The sequence below is a fragment of the Aotus nancymaae genome, unplaced genomic scaffold (assembly GCF_030222135.1).
Source record: "Aotus nancymaae isolate 86718 unplaced genomic scaffold, 86718_ANA_hifiasm-v0.15.2.pri h1tg000011l, whole genome shotgun sequence".
In the NCBI taxonomy this organism is placed as follows: Eukaryota; Metazoa; Chordata; class Mammalia; order Primates; family Aotidae; genus Aotus; species Aotus nancymaae.
In genome coordinates this window covers 21,360,475-21,382,444 of record NW_026988422.1, presented here as the reverse complement: position 1 = coordinate 21,382,444, position 21,970 = coordinate 21,360,475, and the positions used below count along the sequence as shown (strand labels likewise).

Genomic DNA, 21,970 nt, shown 5'->3' with positions numbered 1-21,970 from the left:
GATAGGTACTATTACTATCCTCCTTTTAAAGATGAAGACAAGAAAGGGAGATAATTAGACCAAGGTTACTCAGGTCAAATAGGGTATTCAGATTCAGAGCCTATGCTCTATGGTTAAGCCTCTTTTCCACTTAATTAATCCTTCAACTCACCTTGAGAATTTGGGGGCTGAAAAAACTTAGAAATCATCTAGACCAACAGTTACCCAAATCTGATTGTATGTATATTACCAATAGTACCTATGGAAATTTTTGAATAACTGCCCCACAGCTGGAGCTTTTTATTCATAAAGCCTGGCAGGAAGACCAGGACTCTGTAGTTTTAACAAATAACTCAGGTGATTCTGATGCCCTTATTCTGTGAATCAATGTTTGTGGACACTGCTTGGTTCAACCCCACCTCTACCCCCAGCTTCTGCCTGCCATTCATTGTTTTTTACATTCTGCTTTGCAGTGGAGAGCCCCTTATTTTTCTCAGCTGCCACAATGGAATATTTGATGTGCATACCCCAGGTAGTCAGCACTGAACCATGATATTCCAAAGGATTCTCGCTATATAGATATATAATGTTCTTGTTGAAAAGTGCAGAGATTACATTGAACATTATTTCCAAAGGGAAATTTACCAATAAAAACACCTAAATTTGTTCCAGTGCTTACTTTTAATATATTTCAGAATGTTTCTGTTTCTAGGGCTGGTGGGTTTCTGTGATAATCATGCACGCACGTGTGTGTGTGTGTGTGTGTGTGTGTATTCCTACTTGCCTTACAAAGGCAAGTCCATCTTTTAACTATAAGTCAGATGTAAATGTACTCAGGTAGTGGGACTTTAGCACACACGGTGTCCAAAGAGTTCAAATATAACATGTTTTTGGCCTTTATTAGTGTACAGCTTCAAGAACACAGCACAAATGACAATAGGAAAGGGTCAGAGAATGCAGGGAAGAAAAAATGAGAGGAAAATTGAATACAAGAGTTTCAAAAAGAAATAGCAATCAAAAAGATTCCGCAAGTAAATATAAAGAAAGCCTCAAATAAAAACTAATGTAACAATATTAGTGCTAACATCAGTTACTGTATGAATTTACTTAAAACTGTAGAAAAGATTTAACAAATGTATGTATGCATCAAAGGTGGAATCAAAGTTAATAACTGCCTGAATAAATGTGAATTGTTTAAATTATAAATAGGTGAATGAGTACTTATTTTCTAAAATCCTGTTAGGCTTATTGTACCCCATAAAAAATTTTCTGTTACGTATTTATTTTGAAGTGATCATATTGAAGTATCTTCCGTAATGAATAGTCCTTTCTCAAGCTCAGACAAGCTATTTGGAGCTATTAATTTTCAGGTTTTTCCCTCAGCCATGATAAATGGCAGATGGCTCTTTCAGTTCTAAATTTTTCATCCTAAAAATCATAGTGGTTTTCTGGGCTGGTCAACCTGAAATTATGGAACCATAGAATTAAGGTTTGGGGGGTGTTTTTTTGTTTGCTATTTGATTTAGTTTTTGTATTTAGTACTTTAGCTTTATTTAGAATCATCTCAAACTTTTGACATTCTGATGACTAGCCAATCAATATCTATTTTGTAAAACATTTCTACCACAGGTCTAAGGTTTGTCTCTCATATGCCCCAACTGCTGTAGAAATGTGTTCAAACACTACTTTAAATACCATAGTTTGTGCAATGATGTTTCAGTCTACATAATACATATATGGAATTATCTTTATTATGGTAAGTGCTTGTTGTACCTGAAAATTGAATCTGCTAGCATTTCCTTAGGTTGAAAAGAGAAGACAACTAATATTTTAGTACCTGCTATGTCCAGGTGTGCATTATTTAATTTTTTACAAAAATCCCATGGGATAAAATATTGTTATTCCATTCCACAAGTCAGTAAGCCCAAATTTCAAGGTTTAGTAACCTAACCAATGTTACACAGACTAGAAATGTTGGGATGGATATTCAGATTCAGAGCTTGCTGGCTTTGAAGACCCCTGATTTCTAGTACTCTGTGATCTTTGACAACTTTGTTGTAGTCTCTCTTTTTTGTGATTTTGGAGAATGTATTATAATTTTCGGCCAAAATTTAAAATGTGAGCCTTGAAATGTTGCATATGAGTAAAATAGGAGGCTTCATTAGAAAGGAATCATGTGGGCTTGCATAAAACAGAATAAATGTAACAACAGTAGTTTCAGTAATTTGTAGGGGCACAGAGGGTCTGTAACTAAAAGACAAAATTTCATGCTTGCAAAGGAGCTTACATGATAGCCCTTATAATTTGGTCTTAAGTGACATTTTAGGTAAAAATCAAAATACTCTGTCTCTCAAGGTGGCAAGTCAATGGTGACAAACAAACAAAAAAAAAGCTATACTGGAATTCCAGTGGATCGTAGGCCTTTTAAGGTCTTTGCAAAGTTGTTGTAATGATTAATGTTCCAGATCATTTTGTCCCTTCTGGCCCCATTTTTTTTTTCCTATAAAAAATTCCATCTTGTTGGCCACTGCCTGGAATGAATAAAAAAGAAAAAGAAAAAAAATTCCATCAAAGAGTAGTAATATATCTTTATTTTCAAACAATAGTAGTAGATGTTTATTACCAAAAATAATATATCTTTGTGGCCTACCAAAAGATGTATTACCTTGCATCCAAAGAGTGAGAAATCCTTGGCAATTGTTGGGTTTGTTCTTTGTGCCTCTAAATCCTTATTTTCATACTTTCTTCTATTCATAGGAACTGCATAGTACTAAATTAGTTGAGTACTGGTGAATAACTAGTACTAAAAGTGAAACGCTGTTTTTAAGGGCTCTCTCTCTGGTTTTCAGGGTAAATTAGGTAGGTCACTCCCATTCGTACCTTGGTTTTGTTATTAGTAAAATATTAGTAATCTTGTCCTCCTCTGTGAATGATTTGATGATGAATACTTTGATTTGGTATACTCTAAAATTGCTTAAACGACAAAGATTAGGTGGCCTTATTTTCCTTTAGTACTTTCCTCGCTTTGTACATCATAATTTGAAAATTATTTGAATATTTTATGAGAGTATTGTGCCTATAAAAATATGCAACAGGACAGGTTATAAACAGCAAAGAGCTTGGGTTTCCTAACTTTCAATTGTGGATTTTATGTTTTATCTTCTAGGATTGCACAAATCCACGGTACTTAGCTGCAGGTTCTTCCAATGCTGTCAAGCTCAGTAGGTTTTTTGATAAGGTAATGGCTTCAATTCAGTTATTTTTAAACTTAATTTCTATATTATGAGAGTTTAAATTCTTTTTGGAGAATCCTATGACCCTTTATTTTTTTGTCCAAAACTTTACTGCCTGAATAATACTTGTTTTGATCTCTCTTATCTGTTTGTATAATTGCCCAAGGTTTGCTGACGTATTTGTTCCATCACCAGTGTTCTCTAAGTAAAGGGTAAAAGCTACTGGATTTAAATGGGGGTTTTTAAAAGATACCTAATTCCTCTCCTTAAAAGAATTTCTATTTACCCATTTTCTCGCTCTTTTTTTCACTTATTCACCCTCCCACTCCCACAAAGGCACTGAACTGAGGAGATACTGCCTAAAGCCCTGAGTTCTTTTTGCTCTCTCACCTGTTAATATTCCCCACATAAATATTACTGTTACCTTTTAAGGTAATGTTGTCTTCTTGATTTCCTAGTGTTCCCCTCTCAGAACACTATTGCATTCCAATTATTGACTCTCTGCTAGCATCGTTTTATTGTCCTCAACTGGAAGGAAAATGTGGAATGACTCAGCATACTGGTAAATTAGAGCACTGTTTTCTTTCCTTCACAAGGCCATACACCTGCATTGCACAGAGTATTGACCAAGTTTAAGTTGTTTGCTCAATATTGAAATTGCATAGTAAAGTAAAATAGGATGTCCTTCTGCATATATTATTGAAAAAGTTTAATTCCTGTATTATATTTCTTTTTAAGTGTCATTGCCTAAGAAAATCATCTTCCTATCGCTCTTCTTAATGAATCACTTTTTTTTCTTTTAAGTATTTAGGGATTTAATATTTGACCCTTTTGTTCAGCGTTAGATAAGCCCCAGCTTTAGATAATTTGGGATTTAATATTTGGCCTCTGTCATCATTAGATAAGCCCCAGCCCCCTCCTTGGTTAATATTAGGCCACTAGGAAAATCTTGCTTCACTGCAAAACTTCTTAACTGGTATGTGGCAAATAGGATACAGATGTGCCTATATACTGATTTTTCTCAGTTCTCAGAGCAGCCAGAGCCCTCAGGGTGGGAGGTTGGGTGATTGGCAGCCTCTTCCATTTTCCCCAGTGTGCTGTACAAATACTAGCATTTTCTATGTGTGCCATGACATGAAAAATGTTGTGCAGCACTGCAAGGAGCCAGATTTTCTCTCCACATTGTTTTCAAACTTAAAATGTAAGAACTTCCATTTGGTTTAGATCCATAGCCCCATCAATACAAAATCCTGTCCCCTAAGAGCAACATCTTACAGATCCAAAAGATCCCACAGTATGTTGTTTAAATTTAAAAATAACTTATTAGTTCTAAAATTAAAAAATAAGATATACTAAATTATATCCTAGAGAAACTGGTTATTAACTGGTATAATCCAAGTTGTCAGGCAAGGCTGTATTTTTTTAAAAAATCAGAAGTAAACATTGCAAGTCAGGGGTAAAGAATTATGACCAAAACCAAAAAGTTAATTTCTCTTTTTATTGTCTAAATCACAACAAAAGGTATGTGGGTTAGGAGGTTGGCCAGACCTCCAGACTGAGTTGGTTGCCTGAAACCAAAGGAGCAGACAACCAAATTTCATCTAGTTTTCTATATATCAGTTCTTCCAGAATTTAGCATAAAGATTTCTTCTCCAAAAGGAAATTAACTCCTTCTCCAGCCTCTTTCAACTAGTAGTAATTCCTTGCACTCCAGAATGATCAGATTTTCCTGTCCTGCCATAGAGAGAGGAAAGGGAATCAGTCTCCTTCTTGGTTTTTGTGGGATTGTTTTAAGATGTACACTAATAATGAACCAACTTTTCTACCTCTGGGGTAAGTGAATGCAACTTTGCCCTGGGTATCTTGTGGCTAAACATAATACAGCCATAGTCTCCAATACAGCAAGAATCTGGATGAATGGCTGTCATACCAGAGAGAGCAAGCTGGCATTGGCCTTGAAAGAACATGCTCTGTTCTCATTCAGAGGAATTCTTAGCTGCATAATTTCAGATTTGAATGCCTTGAAGTTCATCTCCAGCTGATCTGTATTATTACCTGGTTAACTTTTCTTATCACAGCAAGTCTGTGTAAAGAAAATACAGATAGTCCTCAACTTACGATAGGGTTATATCTCAGTAAACCCGTTGTAAATTGGAAACATTGTTAGTCAAAAACACATGTATTATACCTAACTTACCAAGCATCACAGTTTAGCCTAGCCTTCCTCAAACATGTTTAGAACACTTATGTTAGCTTATAGTTGGGCAGAATCATCTAACACAAGCCTATTTTATTAAAAAGTTGTGAATGGCTCATGTAATTTATTGAATACTATACTGACAGTGAAAAGTGCCCATTGTATGGGCACTGAAGGTACAGTTTCTACTGAATGCATCTTGCTTTCACACCACCATAAAGTCAAAAAATTGTGCTCAAGCCATCCTAAATCAGAGACCATTTATAATACTTCTGTAGCCATTGCAGTTTCTCAAGTGTTAGAACAGAATTTATTATTCTTGAAAATATTTTTCATCATATGGAAACATGGTGCTCTTCAGTGTTTACAGCAGTTTGGGGGAAAAATCAATGAAAACATAGTGCTCTTAAACTCATTACATTTGAACATATATTGTGAGGATTTCTTTTCAAAAATGGTGATGGATTTGTGCAAATGCATCTACTGCTTGAACTTGTTTTTTCTACTTATCAAATGCAGACAATTATGAAACTACTGAAGTAAAGGTGCAGTTAGTTAAAAAAAAAGTAGACAATACAACAGTCATTAGACTGCTTTTGATGTTGTGTCCTCTGTCTATATTGAGGACATACAGAATTTGTCACCACTTGCTATAAGGATGTGGTGGTTTGCTGCGTTAAGCAGTCTCCTCTTTAAGAAATACGCAAGACTATTGTAGCAGGCAAGTGCTTTTTTTATCTTATGGATTTTGTTAGTACATTTTGGGACTGACTGCTAGGAAACTTAGAGTCAGATTTGCTGCCATACTCTAAAAATTGCATGGATGTCATTCTATCATTATTTAGTTTTTGTTATTCATTTATTTTTTGATCTATCATTAATGCTTTTTGGAATGAGGCAGGCTTTTATGGAAATTCTCCTACAATTCTGATCTCACTAACACCGGATTTTTAGCTCACTCTACTACATATCTACTGCTATGGAAAAGATTCTTATTTTGCATATATTCCTTTTAGTACCATTAGTGGTCGTTGCAGTTAGCCACTTTTTCCAGGTATATGTGCTAAGCCCTTAAAATCTTTGTTTTTCACAGGTCATAGAGAAGAGATACTTTTTAAGAGAAGGTAATCAGGTTGGTATCTATTTTTTCTTGATAAAATGGATTCTTAAATTTAGATAGATGATTTCCAAATTTAAGTTCAGAAGTGGTTTTTAAAAGTTGCAGAAAGCCCTTTGTAGGCACAAGCAACTGATTTCCTTCTATCCTGTTTAATTGAAAAGGAGAAAAACGAGCAAAGGGAAAATAAGGGTCTAGGAAACAAGAATAATCTAGGAATAAGATTACGTTATAAAATAGAAAAAAAAAGAATTTCCTTGGGACTCCAAGATTATATGTTCAGAGTCTGTCACAGTACAAATAATTTATATAAAAGTCTAGTAGGTATTATGAGATTTATCTTCGTTCTTTATGATTTAGATGACACTGTCACCAATTTGTTGGCAAATGTTTTCCATTTTGGTAAACTTTCTTTTTATTATTTAATCTGTGGTTTTCTGAGCAAAACCTCAGAAAGCTGTTTTCTTTTTTAAAGGAAAAACAGGCTGACATACAGAAATGGAAAAGAAGGAAAAAATTACTATTAGTATTTGAACTTTTATTTCTTGAGACTTAATATAATTATCTTTCTTGCCTACAGATTCCAGGCTTTCCTGATCGGAAAAGGTTTGGGGCAGGAACATTAAAGAGCCTTCATTATGACTGAGTTATACTCGTCCTTGGAAAAGTGAGCAAGCAGTGGCAGTCTTTCACAGCTTTCCTCTTGCTGTGTCAATTATTACCATCACAGCCTTTTAACGAAGTCATCTTAAAATGCTACCCTTCAGCCTCACCCTTTAATGGAAAAATGAAAGGTAGTGACAACATGGGAGGTCCAAACTTTGTTCCTGTTCTCTGTATTCTTCACCTTTCTGTCCCTGTTTATAGATTATGTAAAAGCCTTGTGGAAATATGAGATGTTGTCAAAATGATGCAGTAAATGAGCAATGACAGTGTACTGCAAAGAAAATCTACTCTTGCCTAGAACTGGAGGGTTTTTATGGGTCTGTAATTTTCCCACACTCACTGCTGAAGGCTTAAGTACTTGAAAAATGTATCTCTATTGTTTTACCTTCTTGAGGGGAAAGGTATTGTTAACCAGCCCTGAGTTGTCCACCCCAAACAATCTCTGTCATTTTCAAAGATGCAAAATGGTGTTACTTAATTGTCTCTACCCTCATCACACACAGAAATGTCTAATAATAGCAACCCTGTCTCCCTCTTCTCTCCTTTGCAAATGGCTCAGTGGCTAGAAGAGGCGGACTAATAGCTAGAGTTAAATATAAATACAGATTAATAATACATAGAGAACAGCAATACCAGAAAAAAAAGAATTCTGGTAAAATGATGTGAAAAATTGACAGCTCCCTTGCGCTTTAGGTTGCTGCTGTCTGTAGTCTCTTGCTGTTTTGTTTGGAAATAGGTAGGGTAAAATCTAAGACCTGCACAAGGGCAGTGAGAGACATTTACAGCCTCCTCTCCATTTTTTTTTATTTTCAGGAAAGGTCAACTCCTGAAATGTCCCTTAGCTATAGTCAGAAAACTAAGAATATTATTCTTGTGTCAACAATTTTATTTATGGAGAGAAGTAAAAATAAGTTCCACAGCAACACATTTACATGAATTATGAACTAGGATTCTTGGATTTCATAATCACTTCAAAGCGTTTTGAGGGTCGGGGGTGTGTGTGTGTGTGTCCATAATAGTTCATCATTACTTTTTTTAACCCATCTTTTTGCTTGCTTAATCTTCTCTGCCCCAGTTCTTCCTTAGCATATGAACTTGATTTCTAAAAACAATTTGTTCAGCACTTTATCACCCATATTCTCTCACTGGCTCTGGTGCTGGTCCCTGTACTCCTGATTTTGCTCCATACTTTTAAATAATAATAATAAATACACAGTTTTTGTTTCTTATTTTAAAATTAGGTGGAAAACACTGAATTCACTTTCTATTCCATTTTAATTAGGTTTCAGAAGTACCTTGGAAATCAAGGTATGCTGCAAGAGGATATTAAAATAAGAATGTTAGAGAGTCCTTTTAGAAAGGCAGTCTTGGGAATTTGGAAAAGGATTTTTAAATCAGCTTTCATCAGCGAGACTATTCTCCAGCCTTTCTTTACTCCTCTTTGAAAGGACCTACCCCTGGTTTCTTTTTGACACAAAGAAGAACTATGCAAATCATGATCTGTGTGTAGAATTGGTCACAGTATGTTGTGGTATAGGCTGTATAGTTGGGAAGTAGAAACCAAATGTTTCACAGAGACTTAAACCAACTAAAGCTCTTTGCATTTCTCCTTTAAAAAATAAATCAAAACCCCTTCCTTCCCTCTACTTTCTTCCTCTTTCTTTCAATTAAAAAAAACAATTATTATCCTGAACTTTTTATTTTCTATCTTATAAAAAATAAAAATAGGCCTAGCACAGTGGCTCATGCCTGTAATCCCAACACTTTGGGAGGCCAAGGTGGATGGATCACTTGAGGTGAGGAGTTCGAGACCAGCCTGGCCAACATGGGGAAACCCCATTTCTATTAAAAATACAAAAATTAGCCAGGCCTGATGGCACACGTCTGTAATCTCAGCTACTTGGGAGGCTGAGGCAGGAGAATCACTTGAACCCGGGAGGTGGAGGTTGCAATGAGTTGAGATCATGCCATTGCACTCCAACCTGGGTGACAAAGCAAGAATCCATCTAAAATAAATAAATAACAAAAAAGTAAACCATTGTTGATGGTTCCAGGGTCAAACTGGAAAAATTAACAGTATTCCTCAACTCCATTTCTGCAGCCAAGCCTGATTCCTTGAATTATAGTTTTCTAAGAAAAAGTAGTTTTTAATAATCTAAGGTAAATTTGTTTCAGTTATTAGCAGCAGCATAATAAGACTTTTCACCCAAATGAATATTATTAGCTAGAGTTCTTCAAAAAAGAATGTTTTTGAAGCATACTTTTTGCTAGGACTTCTTGAGAACTACTCATGAAAAATGCTTTTAGATAATAAGTATACATGTCAAAATATTTTTTAAAAAAGTATAATTGGCCAGGTGCCATGGCTCACACCTTTAATCCCAGCACTTTAGGAGACCGAGGCGGGAGGATCACTTGAACCTAGGAGTTTGAGGCTGCAGGGATTCATGATTGCACCACTGCCTTCCAGCAGCCTGGATGACAGAATGACTCTATCTCTTTACATATGTATATCTTACTCTCTTGATGGGACAAGTTGGTAGCAATAAAGATTTTTTTTTCTGTTGTGATTTAGATCTCTAACCAATTTTCTGACTCAATGTGGAGCTGACCAGATGTGAAGGCATATATATGACCACTCCTCTGCCCCTTGGGTGGGTAAGACTTAGTTGGAATCCAACTAAAGATTTAAGCTGGTCTCTCCCCCTTAATATTGATGGGATTCAGGGCATACAACCCCAAAATATTGCACCCTGATATCTAAGAAAACTGCAGTAGCAAGGTTTCTCACACCTTCCCCTCTGAAGCAGGCCATAAAACCTAAGTGACCTTCCCCTGAAGTAGATCATAAAACCTTTATTCCAGAGGTACCCTTTATCCTCACAGATACAGAGACACCAAGGAGAATCTGAACAAACAGGACTTGCTGAGTTCTCTACAGTTTATTATTGTTAGATTATATCCTTTTGTCCTCTGATTATACTTCTGCATGAGACTGCACATAAAAATACACAGGTTTTCCTGTTTCTTTGCATCTTCATTTCTGAAGATTCCTGTCACATAAAACTTAAATAAATGTGTGTGCTTTTCTCATTAATCTGTCTTTTGTTGTAGGTGCCTCAGTCGTGAACCTAGGGATGGGTGAAGAAAGAAAGCTATTCTCCCCTTCAGTGCTCTAAGGAAAGCTATTCTCGAAAGAATTGATTCATATTAGCTTTAGCTTGGGTTCTTAGAATTTCCCAAACTTGAGGTATTCATGGTATAATACAGATGCCCTGACACTTGTTTTTCTGTCCATTCTGAAAATGGACTTCATGGAACTGATATGCAGGGCCATCAGACTGAGGTGAAGAGCTCCTAATTGCTCCCTAATCAAAGTTTCTGAGTCCTCATTTCAATAGTGTACAGTAACACCCACCATAGGTAGGACCTTGTATGGGTTACTAGATGGTGGCTTAATTGAAATTTTTAAAGCATAGGTAACATCCTATTTTAAGAAGTTTAAAGGTCTAACAGGGTGTCTGTATTGGTTTAATATCGGTTAAAATTCAAAGGAGGATTCTGTTTTGGTGAAAGGAGGAGAAGGAAATCAGAAATTCATTTATCCACAGTCCCAAGACTGAGCTAAATCACTGTGGTGAGAGAGGAAGGGTTCCAGGAAATCCAACCCTGTGTCTTAAATATTTCACAGTATGTTTGCCTATGCAAAATATCTGTTGCTGGAGTCAGCTGGGGCTGCTCTATAGAGTAGTAAAGGGATTGGGCATCCAGTTACAATTAATCTGCACCCCCATTAAGGACTTAAATGGAGGGCTTTCAAACTCAAAAGTGTATGAGAATCCCTTGAAGTCCTTGCTTAAAATGCAGATTCCAGGATTTCCTCTCTCTTCCCTTTCTATATGTATAGGATAAAGCCAGGATTTTGTATTTTTAACAGACAAACCAGGTTATTCTCGTGCAGATAAGTCAGGATCTAGCCTTTAAGAAAGACAAACTAATCAAAAAGTAGAGAATATAGATTGTGAACTCTGTACTTTAGGAGTGCCATTATAGCAGAATTCATCAAAGCTCATCTTTGGCTGCCTCAACCTAATCTCACCTTAATGAACTGAGCCACTCCTTCCTACTCAAAGCTACACATACTGAGTTAAACATGAGATGATTGTCATGTCTTCTGTTGGCAAAACAGGAAATATTTGTCTTTCATGTACTGCCATCATTTTTATTACTGCCACTGTTTTCCTTCCAGGTTCTGTTTTTAATCCAGATAGCTTTATTTCTAATCAGTGCCTTGCCATCTTACACCCCCGTCTCTAGTACCATGTTTTCTCAGCTGCATTAAGCTTTACCAAGGTCATCAATAACCAATGATGAAGAATGGAACCCCCAAATTCCAACCAAGATGTAAAACCTTGCTCAGTACCATCAAGTATATCAGGTAATCTCTCCGTTCCATCTTTTTCTCAGAGACATCTGTCCTGGAGTCCTCTGATGCCTAACTCCATTTTGTAGTGATTATTCCGTAGGCCTGTCACCCCCTGCTTCACATTACCATGTAGCAATTCCAAGCTTTCTGGATGTAATGTTTTCCACTTTCTTGGGGTGGGTCAGTGGTCTGCAAATTGGAATGGGTACAGGCATCCCCTCTAAGAGGTATATGAGCACAGATAGTTTTAAGGGAATCATTTTCCAGATCTCCAATTGCCCTGTGTAAATCTTTGTTTAAATTGATCTGTTTGTGAAGGCAGCTCAGTGCTAGCTCTTATTTCTCACCTCTGTTTTCACAGTCACCCTTTCCCACTAAGGAAGAGCAGCATCTCACTAGTGGTATAATAGCACTCTAGTATATCACCCCAGGATGTAAATGTCTTCAGGATGCCAACAAAAGGACAATTCTAAATGTTTGTTTTATTTAAGGACTTCACTGTTCCATTCCCCATAATTATTATTTGTTTAATACAGGGTTTCTGAAAGCAAAGCAAAGAGAGCTTTAGTAAAAAATACACAAGTTTGTGGCATCTTTTATGGCAGAATTTCTGTCTGGTCTGTCAAAATATCAAAAAGCATTTTGTCAAAAAATTATATGGCAAAAGTATATAAAATTATTTTTATTTCCTAGTTCTTTCTGAGTAAATGAGACAAAGCATCTCTGATATGTTTTGGCTGTATCCCCACCCAACTATCATCTTGAATTGTAGTTCCCATTATCCCCACGTGTTGTGGGAGGGATCTGGTGGAGATAATTGAATCATGGGGGCAGTTGCTCCCATCCTGTTCTCTTGATAGTGAGTCCTCACAAGATCTGATGGTTTTATGAGGGATTCCCCCTTCACTGGGCACTCATTCTCTCTCCTGCCACCTGAAGGACATGTTTGCTTCCCCTCCTGCCATCAGTGTAAGTTTCCAGAGGCCTTCCCAGCCATGCAGAACTGTGAGTCAAACCTCTTTTCTTTATAAATTACCCAGTCTCGTGTATTTCTTCATAGCAGTATGAGAAGGGACTAATACAGCCTCTAAGTGAAAGCATAATATTTAATTAAAATGAATGATTCCAGTCCCTGGCGTGAGTCCGTCCTGCGCGGCTGTTCTTTTGAGCAGTGGTCGTTTATCTCCGTCCGCCTTCTCTTCCACCTAAGTGCGTGTCGCCACCCGATGGAAGATTCCATGGACATGGACATGAGCCCCCTGAGGCCCCAGAACTATCTTTTCGGTTGTGAATTAAAGGCCGACAAAGATTATCACTTTAAGGTGGATAATGATGAAAATGAGCACCAGTTATCTTTAAGAACGGTCAGTTTAGGAGCTGGTGCAAAGGATGAGTTGCACATTGTTGAAGCAGAGGCAATGAATTACGAAGGCAGTCCAATTAAAGTAACACTGGCAACTTTGAAAATGTCTGTACAGCCAACGGTTTCCCTTGGGGGCTTTGAAATAACACCACCAGTGGTCTTACGATTGAAGTGTGGTTCAGGGCCAGTGCATATCAGTGGACAGCACTTAGTAGCTGTGGAGGAAGATGCAGAGTCAGAAGATGAGGAGGAGGAGGATGTGAAACTCTTAAGTATGTCTGGAAAGCGGTCTGCCCCTGGAGGTGGTAGCAAGGTTCCACAGAAAAAAGTAAAACTTGCTACTGATGAAGATGATGATGATGAAGATGATGATGATGATGATGATGATGATGATTTCGATGATGAGGGAACTGAAGAAAAAGTGCCAGTGAAGAAATCTATACGCGATACTCCAGCCAAAAATGCACAAAAGTCAAATCAGAATGGAAAAGACTCAAAACCATCAACACCAAGATCAAAAGAACAAGAATCCTTCAAAAAACAGGAAAAAACTCCTAAAACACCAAAAGGACCTAGTTCTGTAGAAGACATTAAAGCAAAAATGCAAGCAAGTATAGAAAAAGGTGGTTCTCTTCCCAAAGTGGAAGCCAAGTTCATCAATTATGTGAAGAATTGCTTCCGGATGACTGACCAGGAGGCTATTCAAGATCTCTGGCAGTGGAGGAAGTCTCTTTAAGAAAATAGTTTAAACAATTTGTTAAAAATTTTCCGTCTTATTTCATTTCTGTAACAGTTGATATCTGGCTGTCCTTTTTATAATGCAGAGTGAGAATTTTCCCTACCGTGTTTGATAAATGTTGTCCAGATACCATTGCCAAGAATGTGTTGTCCAAAATGCCTGTAGTTTTAAAAGATGGAACTCCACCCTTTGCTTGGTTTTAAGTATGTATGGAATGTTATGATAGGACATAGTAGTGGTGGTCAGACATGGAAATGGTGGGGAGACAAAAATATACATGTGAAATAAAACTCAGTATTTTAATTAAAAAAAAAAAAAATGAATGATTCCAGTAGCTGAGTAATGAAGCCTTTTGTTCAGGTTTCCAATTATTTGCTTTCAATGCAATTAAAGAAAGAAGAACCTAACTGAGTTGTTGATGGATGGATTATTTTTTTTAAATAATTTTTAAACATTTTGTATAAAATATCTTAATCTATGATAAAATATTGATAGATCACTGTGATTTTTGAGACTTAATTCCAAAGAAGTGAGATTATAACAAATTTCCTTCCATTTATATCTACTTATTTATGTGAACAAATTTCTCCACTTATTTCTATAAAACCAAAAAATAGAATGAAATGATACTGATGAGATGGTACTAAAGTATTGTCTCATTTTAGAAATAAGAATTAGAAACAAGAATTGTATATTCATGGATATTTGAAATAAAGAGGGGATATCTACCTCATTAAAATAAGCATTTCCAGAAAGATTATATATATATTTTTTCCTAAATATATTGTATTTACAGGCCACTGTCTTAGAGATGTAACCTCCAGTCTCCTATCTGGAGGGAACACTTGCTGATAACATTCTGGAAATGTAGTGGGAGAAGGAAGCTGGAGGTTTTATCACTGCCAATTATACTTAGTTTTGGTCCTACCCACCCTTCCACTTGCTAGTGTCTTTTCTTCTGGAGCAGAGAATAAACCTCCTATGTTGCACTAGAATCTGGGAGGGGCAGACACCTAAAGTTTCATATTTCTGCTGCTTTTCAGGTTCTCTGCCTCACACATTCCCCATATTGGTTCATTAAATCCATCCTCCTCTGCCTGGTTTTTTATCAACTTTTGCTTTTTGTCTCTCACAGCTTTGATATTGTGACCTTTCTCTGCTCCTGTATGTATTTGACTTACCCCTACACACAGCCTACTCCTTCCACTGCGTGTCTTTGAATGCTGATCACCCTGTCCAGAAGATACCTTCTATTTCTCCTGCTTCCCTAGAAGCTTTCCCTGACTGGATCCCTCCACTCCAATTTCAGTTGCATTGCCCTAAACACAGTTTATTGCATAAACTGCACTTCTGTTTTTCTCTTTGCACACCTTGTTCTCTCTGCTCACTGCCCTTTCTGTCCAACTCTTACTTTATGTGACTTGGCTCAGACCTTGTCTCCTCTGGGAAGCCCTCCTTGGCTCTGCTCATCCAGGCTTTGTGTCCCCTAGAACCCTGGGCTATTCTCTGTCAGAGCATTTATACTATGTTGTGACGGTTTTCAAAAACTGTTAAATAAATGAATGTATAATTACATTAATTAAAATGGAAAGCCATTAGACATAGAACCAGAACTATCTGTAGCTGTGTGTTATTTATTCTCATATCCCAGCAGGACATGGTGGCTCATGCCTGTAATTCCAATACTTTGAGAGGCTGAGGCCAGAGGATGGCTTATGCCCAGGAGTTCAAGGCTACAGTGAGCTGCGATGTTGCCCCTGCACTCCAGCTTGAGTAACACAGCAAGACTCTGACTCTAAAAAATAACATTAAGTTAGGTGCAGTGGCTCATGTCTGTAATCCTAGCACTTAGGGAGGCTAAGATGGGAAGATTGCTTGAGCCTAGGAGTTCAAGATCAGCCTGGGCAACATGGCAAGACCTCATCCCTACTAAAAATTTTTTAAGGTATAAGGTAGCCAGGTTTGGTGGTGTGTGCCTGTAGTCCCAGCTACTCAGGAGGCTGAGGTGGGAGGATCGCTTGAGCCGAGGAGGTTGAAGCTTCAGTGAGCCATTTTTGTGCCACTGCACTCCAGCCTGGGTGACAGAGCAAGAATCTGTCTCAAAAAATAAATAAATAAATAATAAAATAGTATGTTAATATCCCGTGTGTATATTCTTTCCTTTTAGAAGGAATAGATGTATTCCATTTTAAATATTTTCAGGCCCCTCAAAGTAATTTTCATTCAGTCAAGGAACTGTTAATACTTCCTTACCCCTTCAGAAGTCTCACACCTTAGGAAAGAATCAAAACATCTCTTAAATCTACCTTCAAAGCTGGTTTAATGGAAATAACATAGAAAGTTTGTTGAAAAATAAGGCAGTAAAGATTTTCCTTTGTCTTTTATTAGCTCCCATTTATTTCTTTATCTAACCACCAACTGCTAACTTCCAGGATCTATAAAGATTGAAGACCCAAGGTACTCATAAACTCAGATACACAAGAGATCTTATCCTCGAATTCACTTTTTGAGTGTGCTTGTTATAGGAATAGTGAAAACTTAGCCTCAGTAAAGCTGGGGTCTCCACCTACCTTCCTCCCAGGTTAGCATATGAATTCCAGAGTAGTTTACATCATACCACAATGTTATCTGTCTGTGCTGATATATGCTGAGATTTCCTATCAGTCCGCGGGCGTCAGTCCACAAGGTTGGCTACCAGCCTGTCACTTGTTTTCTGTCAACATGTCCCCTTTGGTCTGGCCCACTCTGTGCTAGCACCTCATATGCAGGCAGTCATTCTGCTACTGCAGTATGCTGGAGCCTGGGGACCCCTGGAGGTTGTTTAAACCCATTTATCTAAAGCAGAGGGTCTGAAACTGGCAGCCTGTAGCCACTTCAAATCTGCACGTTTTTCGATCTGCATGATTATATCAGTTATTTATCACTGCTTAACAAACCATCCCAAATTTTAGTAGTGTAAAATATACCATTCTATTTGTTCTCAATTCTGTGGCTCAGCAGTTTGGCACAGATTTAACTGGTGGTTCTTCTGCTGGTCTTGCCTGGGATCACACATGTGTCTGTAGTCACCTGGCAGCCTGATTGCCTCATTCACATGTCTGGCAGTCACTGTGGGGCTTGCAGGGCTCTTGCCTTTATCTCTGGAGGCCAGCCCAGCTACTTTGCACAGTGTCTCTGGCTGTAAGAATTGGATCTGTCTTAAGGCACAAGCACTTTTCAAACTCTGTGTCGTGTTTGCTATTGGCCAAAGAAAAAGACCCTACCTCTTGATGGGAGGAACAGCAAAGTCACATTCAAAGGGGTACATATACAAAGGTAGGAGGAATTTGGGCATTTTTTGCCATCTGTCACAGGGTAGTTTCTCTCTATATATATATCTGTCTCTCTCTCTCTCATTCTAATTCATCTTATCTTGAAAAATCAGCTAGCCTATTTTATTCATTTATACTTCCTCCCTTGTCTGTTGGCATTTGAGTTGTGATAATGCCTAGTTTACAAGATTGTTTTTGTGAAGTTAGATATGGAAAAATCTGACAAAAGCAGGCACTCAATATGTTTTCCCCTTTCCCCTTTACCTGCCAATGACCAAGGAGAGCAGCCAAGATGAAGAACGAGGGAGTCATAGAGGAGGTGGCTGGAGAGTAATCCCTTGGTCTGTTTTAGAAGTATAAAATCATTAGGAAACAAAACTCTTAAAGAGTTTATAAGAGAACTAAATGTACTTTAAGAAATTAAAAAGAGCAATAGGAAACATCTCAGTTTGCTCTAAGTGAAATGTTTCAGGCTCTGCCAGTAGATGACTAGATTACAACCAGGATATGTTTGAATGCAAAGTCCAGGCTCAAAAAGGGGTCTTAATGGCCCCTACTAAACTGGTATCTTAAGGCAAGGAAAGACAATATGTCCCTAATGTCTAAAACTATGCCTAATACTTAACCCAAGAACCTGAGCTCATTCCTGAGAGGCACCTGCAGAGAACTGAGTGGCTCTGGTCCTGGTGCTTGTCTTCAGGTGGCTGTGTATAAACATCTTACCCCAGTGTAAATATCTGGAGCTGGTAAATGTCTGGGGGTTTTCTCACTGCCCTCCAGACTCAGCACTGCCTGTTCCTTTCTAGCCTGAGTCAGAACTCAGCAGAGAACCCTCCAACACACAGAGAAGGCACCGTCTGCCACAGTTCCTTTCCCTGATAGCTTCAAATTCTCTGCCTTTTGAAATAAGCCTCCTTTTAACTTGAACAAATAATGGTTAATATCTACCTCAGATGAAGAGGTGCCCGGCCTCTGCAAACACTTAGGAACAAACTGTTTAAAAACCAAAGCATTTGTGTAAGCAGTTAAGTAATAAGCTTGTTGGACTTTGTCCCTATGTATGAGTTAGGCAATTCTCCCAGCTAGTTTGAGTGACCCGCTGACCAGTGAAGCACAGTGAATCAGTGGAAACCAGAATATCCAAAGAGTGGTTTGAAGGAGAAAGAAGCATTGCGGCTTTATATCCTCTGGGCCTGTGTTTCGTGAAATCATCACTCATAGAGCAGAGAGAAAATGGCCGAATTAAAGGTAAGAAACCGTCTGGCAAGTTTCCTGCAGCTTCTTCAGCCAAAATTTATGGAAGTTAAAGGTAAGAGATCATCTGGCAAATTTGCTGTGGCTTCTTCGGCCAAAATTTATGGAAGCTTCTGAGAATTCCAGGGTATCAGAGTTGAAAAGAACTTGGAGAGGTCCTAGTTCAAATCCCTGTGTTCAGAGGCTTCCTGTGGTGTCTGTGGGCACAACTGGGGCTGGGGAACAAGGGAAAGGTGATAAAGGAAAGAAATGAAGATCTTACTGGTCATCTTTTGTCTTTATTTCAATCATTGTCTTGGAAACCTGTAGATATCCTAAGAGCTCCCCTCCACTACAGACACGCACGTTTCTCACTATGTCTCTTTCCCACCCCCTGCTCTGACACATTCCCATTGCTGCAGCTTCTTGGACCACTTCTGGCAACCAATTAGATATGCTTAATCTATTCAGTTAATTGAGGTCTGAATCAGCTGTTGGCCAGTAGAAGCCCTAGCATGTCCTCTAGTAAATCATTCCTTCTTTTTAGTAATACACAATTGAAAAGTGTGTGTGGGTTGTGTGCTGTTAGATGCTAGGCATTTTAACGATGAATTAACTCATAATCTTTAAAATAAATCTGGGGTATAGAGAGAGGTTCTTATTTCTATTAATCATTTAGAAAAGTAAAGCTTGGAGAGACTATGATTTGCCCAGGGTCACTGCCAATAGATGACTGGATTGCAACCAGGTTATGTTTGAATGCAAAGTCCAGGCTCAAAAAGGGGTCTTAATGGCCCCTACTAAACTGGTATCTTAAGGCAAGGAAAGAGAATATGTCCCTAATGTCCAAAACCATGCCTAATGCCCAGCCCAGCCTTGCATCAATGCCCAACACATGCATGTGTGACTGAATAGCACTGCCCAGAACCTTGGCTTAGGGCAGGTGGGCCAGACCTCCCCCCACCAGACTTCTTCCCAGAATGCAGGGTTTGAGAAGTGCCCTAATGCACTCTAACTGATGCTGAGTTTGAAGAATCCATCAGTTAAAGGGAGGTGTTTCTGAGTTTGAAGAATCAAACACCTTCCTAATTGATAGGAATCCTGAAAACACTCAACGCTGGAATAACCTTTGGTTTTTTATCTTTATGCCTGACTGATCGTTAACTCTCATTCTTTAATTAAGCAAATATTTTGTGCTAGTGCATGATACTACAGATTAATGTAGTAGAGGAACTGAGTCTGGGATAGGTAAAGTCCAAAGAAACTTCCTAAAGGAGCCTATACCTAAACTGAATCTTAAGAGAGAAGCTGGAACTGGCCAAGTGAAGAAGGATAGGGTCTGAAGGGAAGAGTGAGTGCAAAGGCACAGCACAGACAGAATGCCTACATGTTCTAGAATCCAAAACTGTGTCAGCCAAATTTGAGTTGTTGGAGGGACAGCCAAATTGAGATACCCAGGTGGTGGTTGGATATATGGATCTGGATTTCAGGGGAGTGGGCAGGGCTAGGGGAATAGATGAGTGTCATGATGTCAATGGTAGGAGTTGAAGTCTTGGAAGAAAGAGTAGATAGAAACTTTGTTTTCTGATGAACATTCTATGAGGAAGTTCAATGGGGGTTGGAAACATCTTTACCATTTATAAATAAATTATATCTAAAATCCTATCCTGCTGTAATGTTTAAGCAACTTATTATGCACAGCACCAGGACATCAATGTAAATTGCATGCAAGTCTTTGCTCTCAGTTTCAAAGGCATTCTTCCCAGCCTGCTGTCTAATCTTTTACAAGGAAAGGTTAACTCCAGAGGTCAGGAATCTGAGCACAGAAAACCAGATTGCATCATATTCATTCTAATCAATAAACATTATATAATTTTTAAAACTGTTTCTCATTTTTTATTTCTCCATTTTAATGAATATGTCAACACAAAGCCATAAATGAAATCACATTTACACAAAAGTAAAGCTGGGGGAAGAAAATTCAAAAGATAAAATAATAAAATTAAATTTAAAACGTAATATCCTATGTTTTTGAGTAAGTTGCTTCGCTTCTCCCAACCTTGGTTTCCTCATTTCTAAAATGAAGAGCTTGCTTAACTTGTAGGCTTTGGCCCCATCACCAAATCCTTGATTCACTGGCTCTGGGTCTCTTTGTAACAAGGTTCTGGAGTGATTCTAATGATTAGCCAGAAATGGGACCTACTGTTCTACATAACTGATTTCCTGTTGCTGTTATAAAAAATTACTCCAAATTTATTGGCTTAAAATAACACAAAAGGTGTGGCTGACACCTTGACTTTAGCCTAGTGAAACCAATTTCAGATATATATATATATACTAACTCTTGTTCCAAACACATAACCCTGAACTCTCTTCTGAGGCCAGCAGTTACAAAGAATGGGGAAGGTTAATGAGTAAATCTACCGGTGCCTGCCAGAAAGCTCAGCTGTACTCAAGCCTGCCTTCCTCTCTTGCAGAGAGGAACAATTTCTTCTGAAGACTATGCGAGATTGTGTTTCCCTGCCTTTTCCATGGATTCTGTTTCTTCTTCTAGAGGCTACCCACATTCCTTGGTTTGTAGCCTCTTCTATCTTCAAAAAATGTATCTCTGCTTCTGTAATCGCATCACCTTTTCCCCTCTTAGAAGTCAAATCTCCCTTTGCCTCCCTCTTATAATGATACTTGTGATTACATTTAGGATACACCCAAATAATTAGGATATCTCCCCATTCCAAGATTCTTCATCACATCTGCAAAAGTCTGTTTGGCTAGAAAAGGTAATACAGGTTTCAGGGATTAAGCTATACATATCTTTCAGAGCCATTATTCAGCCTACAGCAATAATATGCAAGTTCCCTTCACAATCTGTATTCTACGTTCCCATCAAGGTTAACTAGAAATATTAGACTCCTTTTCCACAAACACACACACACACACACACACACACAAATGTAGCAGTACCTCTACCCTGACTTCTCTCTCTTTCCTTCATACCCAGAAAGAGGAAGTGAGGTGCACCATCTGTTCATCTCATCAGGTGTTACCTAGAATCAGAGTGAGGAGAAAGCACCTCATAAAACTACTCTGACAAGTAAACCGTATCCTGGGGACCAGGTGAGAATTAAAAAGCTGTATACTCGTAAGCTGCCAAAGAACTGATGGTACTGAAGTCACATGAGCTCAGGAATTTATTCTTGCATTTAGAAAGTATGCATATGATTCTCCTGAAAAAAAAAAAAATTTCTGTTGGATTAAATTATTCAGAAATCCAAACTGTAGAAAACATGCTTAATGTTAGCTTTTTAATTTTATTTTTGTACACAATATACTTTTGCATCGGCACTGAACCAGCTGGAAATGAATGCTTGGATTTTCGCAGCTGATAAAAGCAGAGTTCAGATTCTGTCCTTGAGCTCAGTCTGAAGAAAGCAGCTGCCATTACTACGTCCTTAATTCAGATGTCTTTGGCAGTGAGGGACATGGCATTTTAAAGCTGTAAGAAACTCATCTGTAATTTTTCTCTCAGGGGAATTAGAAAAAACAATTGATTTTGATAATGACTCGGCAGTTTTCACCTTCCTCCTTAGCCAATGCACTGCAGCTAAGATTGAGAAACAGATTCAGAATTCGCACCTCGCAGTACTTGGTGGCTCCCTTCCAAACCACCAGCTGTTCTTCCTACTTTCTTTTCTATTTTTTAAAGCAC

The 21,970-nt window shown here is 38.1% G+C and overlaps 3 protein-coding genes across 7 annotated transcripts in view; all 3 read left to right on the top strand.

Moving 5' to 3' along the window:
• The window catches only part of RABL3 (RAB, member of RAS oncogene family like 3), a 39,264-nt gene extending 31,717 nt beyond the window's left edge, over window positions 1–7,547 (top strand). For both annotated transcript variants that reach the window (XM_012463911.2, XM_012463912.3), the window contains 3 exons: window positions 3,146–3,217; window positions 6,503–6,541; window positions 7,107–7,547. In XM_012463911.2, coding sequence (XP_012319334.1) covers window positions 3,146–3,217; window positions 6,503–6,541; window positions 7,107–7,172 — 177 coding nt within the window. In that variant the 3' untranslated portion in view covers window positions 7,173–7,547. The remainder of the gene's footprint in view (window positions 1–3,145; window positions 3,218–6,502; window positions 6,542–7,106) is intronic.
• Window positions 7,548–7,628: 81 nt separating this feature from the next.
• LOC135274223 (nucleophosmin-like) lies at window positions 7,629–14,225 on the top strand. Its single transcript, XM_064374673.1, has one exon. It carries the CDS (start codon window positions 12,734–12,736, stop codon window positions 13,715–13,717), a length of 984 nt encoding a protein of 327 aa, XP_064230743.1. The 5' UTR covers window positions 7,629–12,733; the 3' UTR covers window positions 13,718–14,225.
• Window positions 14,226–18,049: 3,824 nt separating this feature from the next.
• The window catches only part of HGD (homogentisate 1,2-dioxygenase), a 54,951-nt gene continuing 51,030 nt past the window's right edge, over window positions 18,050–21,970 (top strand). The window contains exon 1 of one of the 4 annotated variants that reach the window (XM_012463916.2): window positions 18,050–18,340. In XM_012463916.2, the coding sequence (XP_012319339.2) occupies window positions 18,265–18,340 (76 nt within the window). In that variant the 5' untranslated portion in view covers window positions 18,050–18,264. Of the gene's footprint in view, window positions 18,341–20,741; window positions 20,838–21,970 lie in introns of those variants that run through there. The other 3 variants (XM_012463913.2, XM_012463915.2, XM_012463914.2) reach the window with 3 other exon arrangements.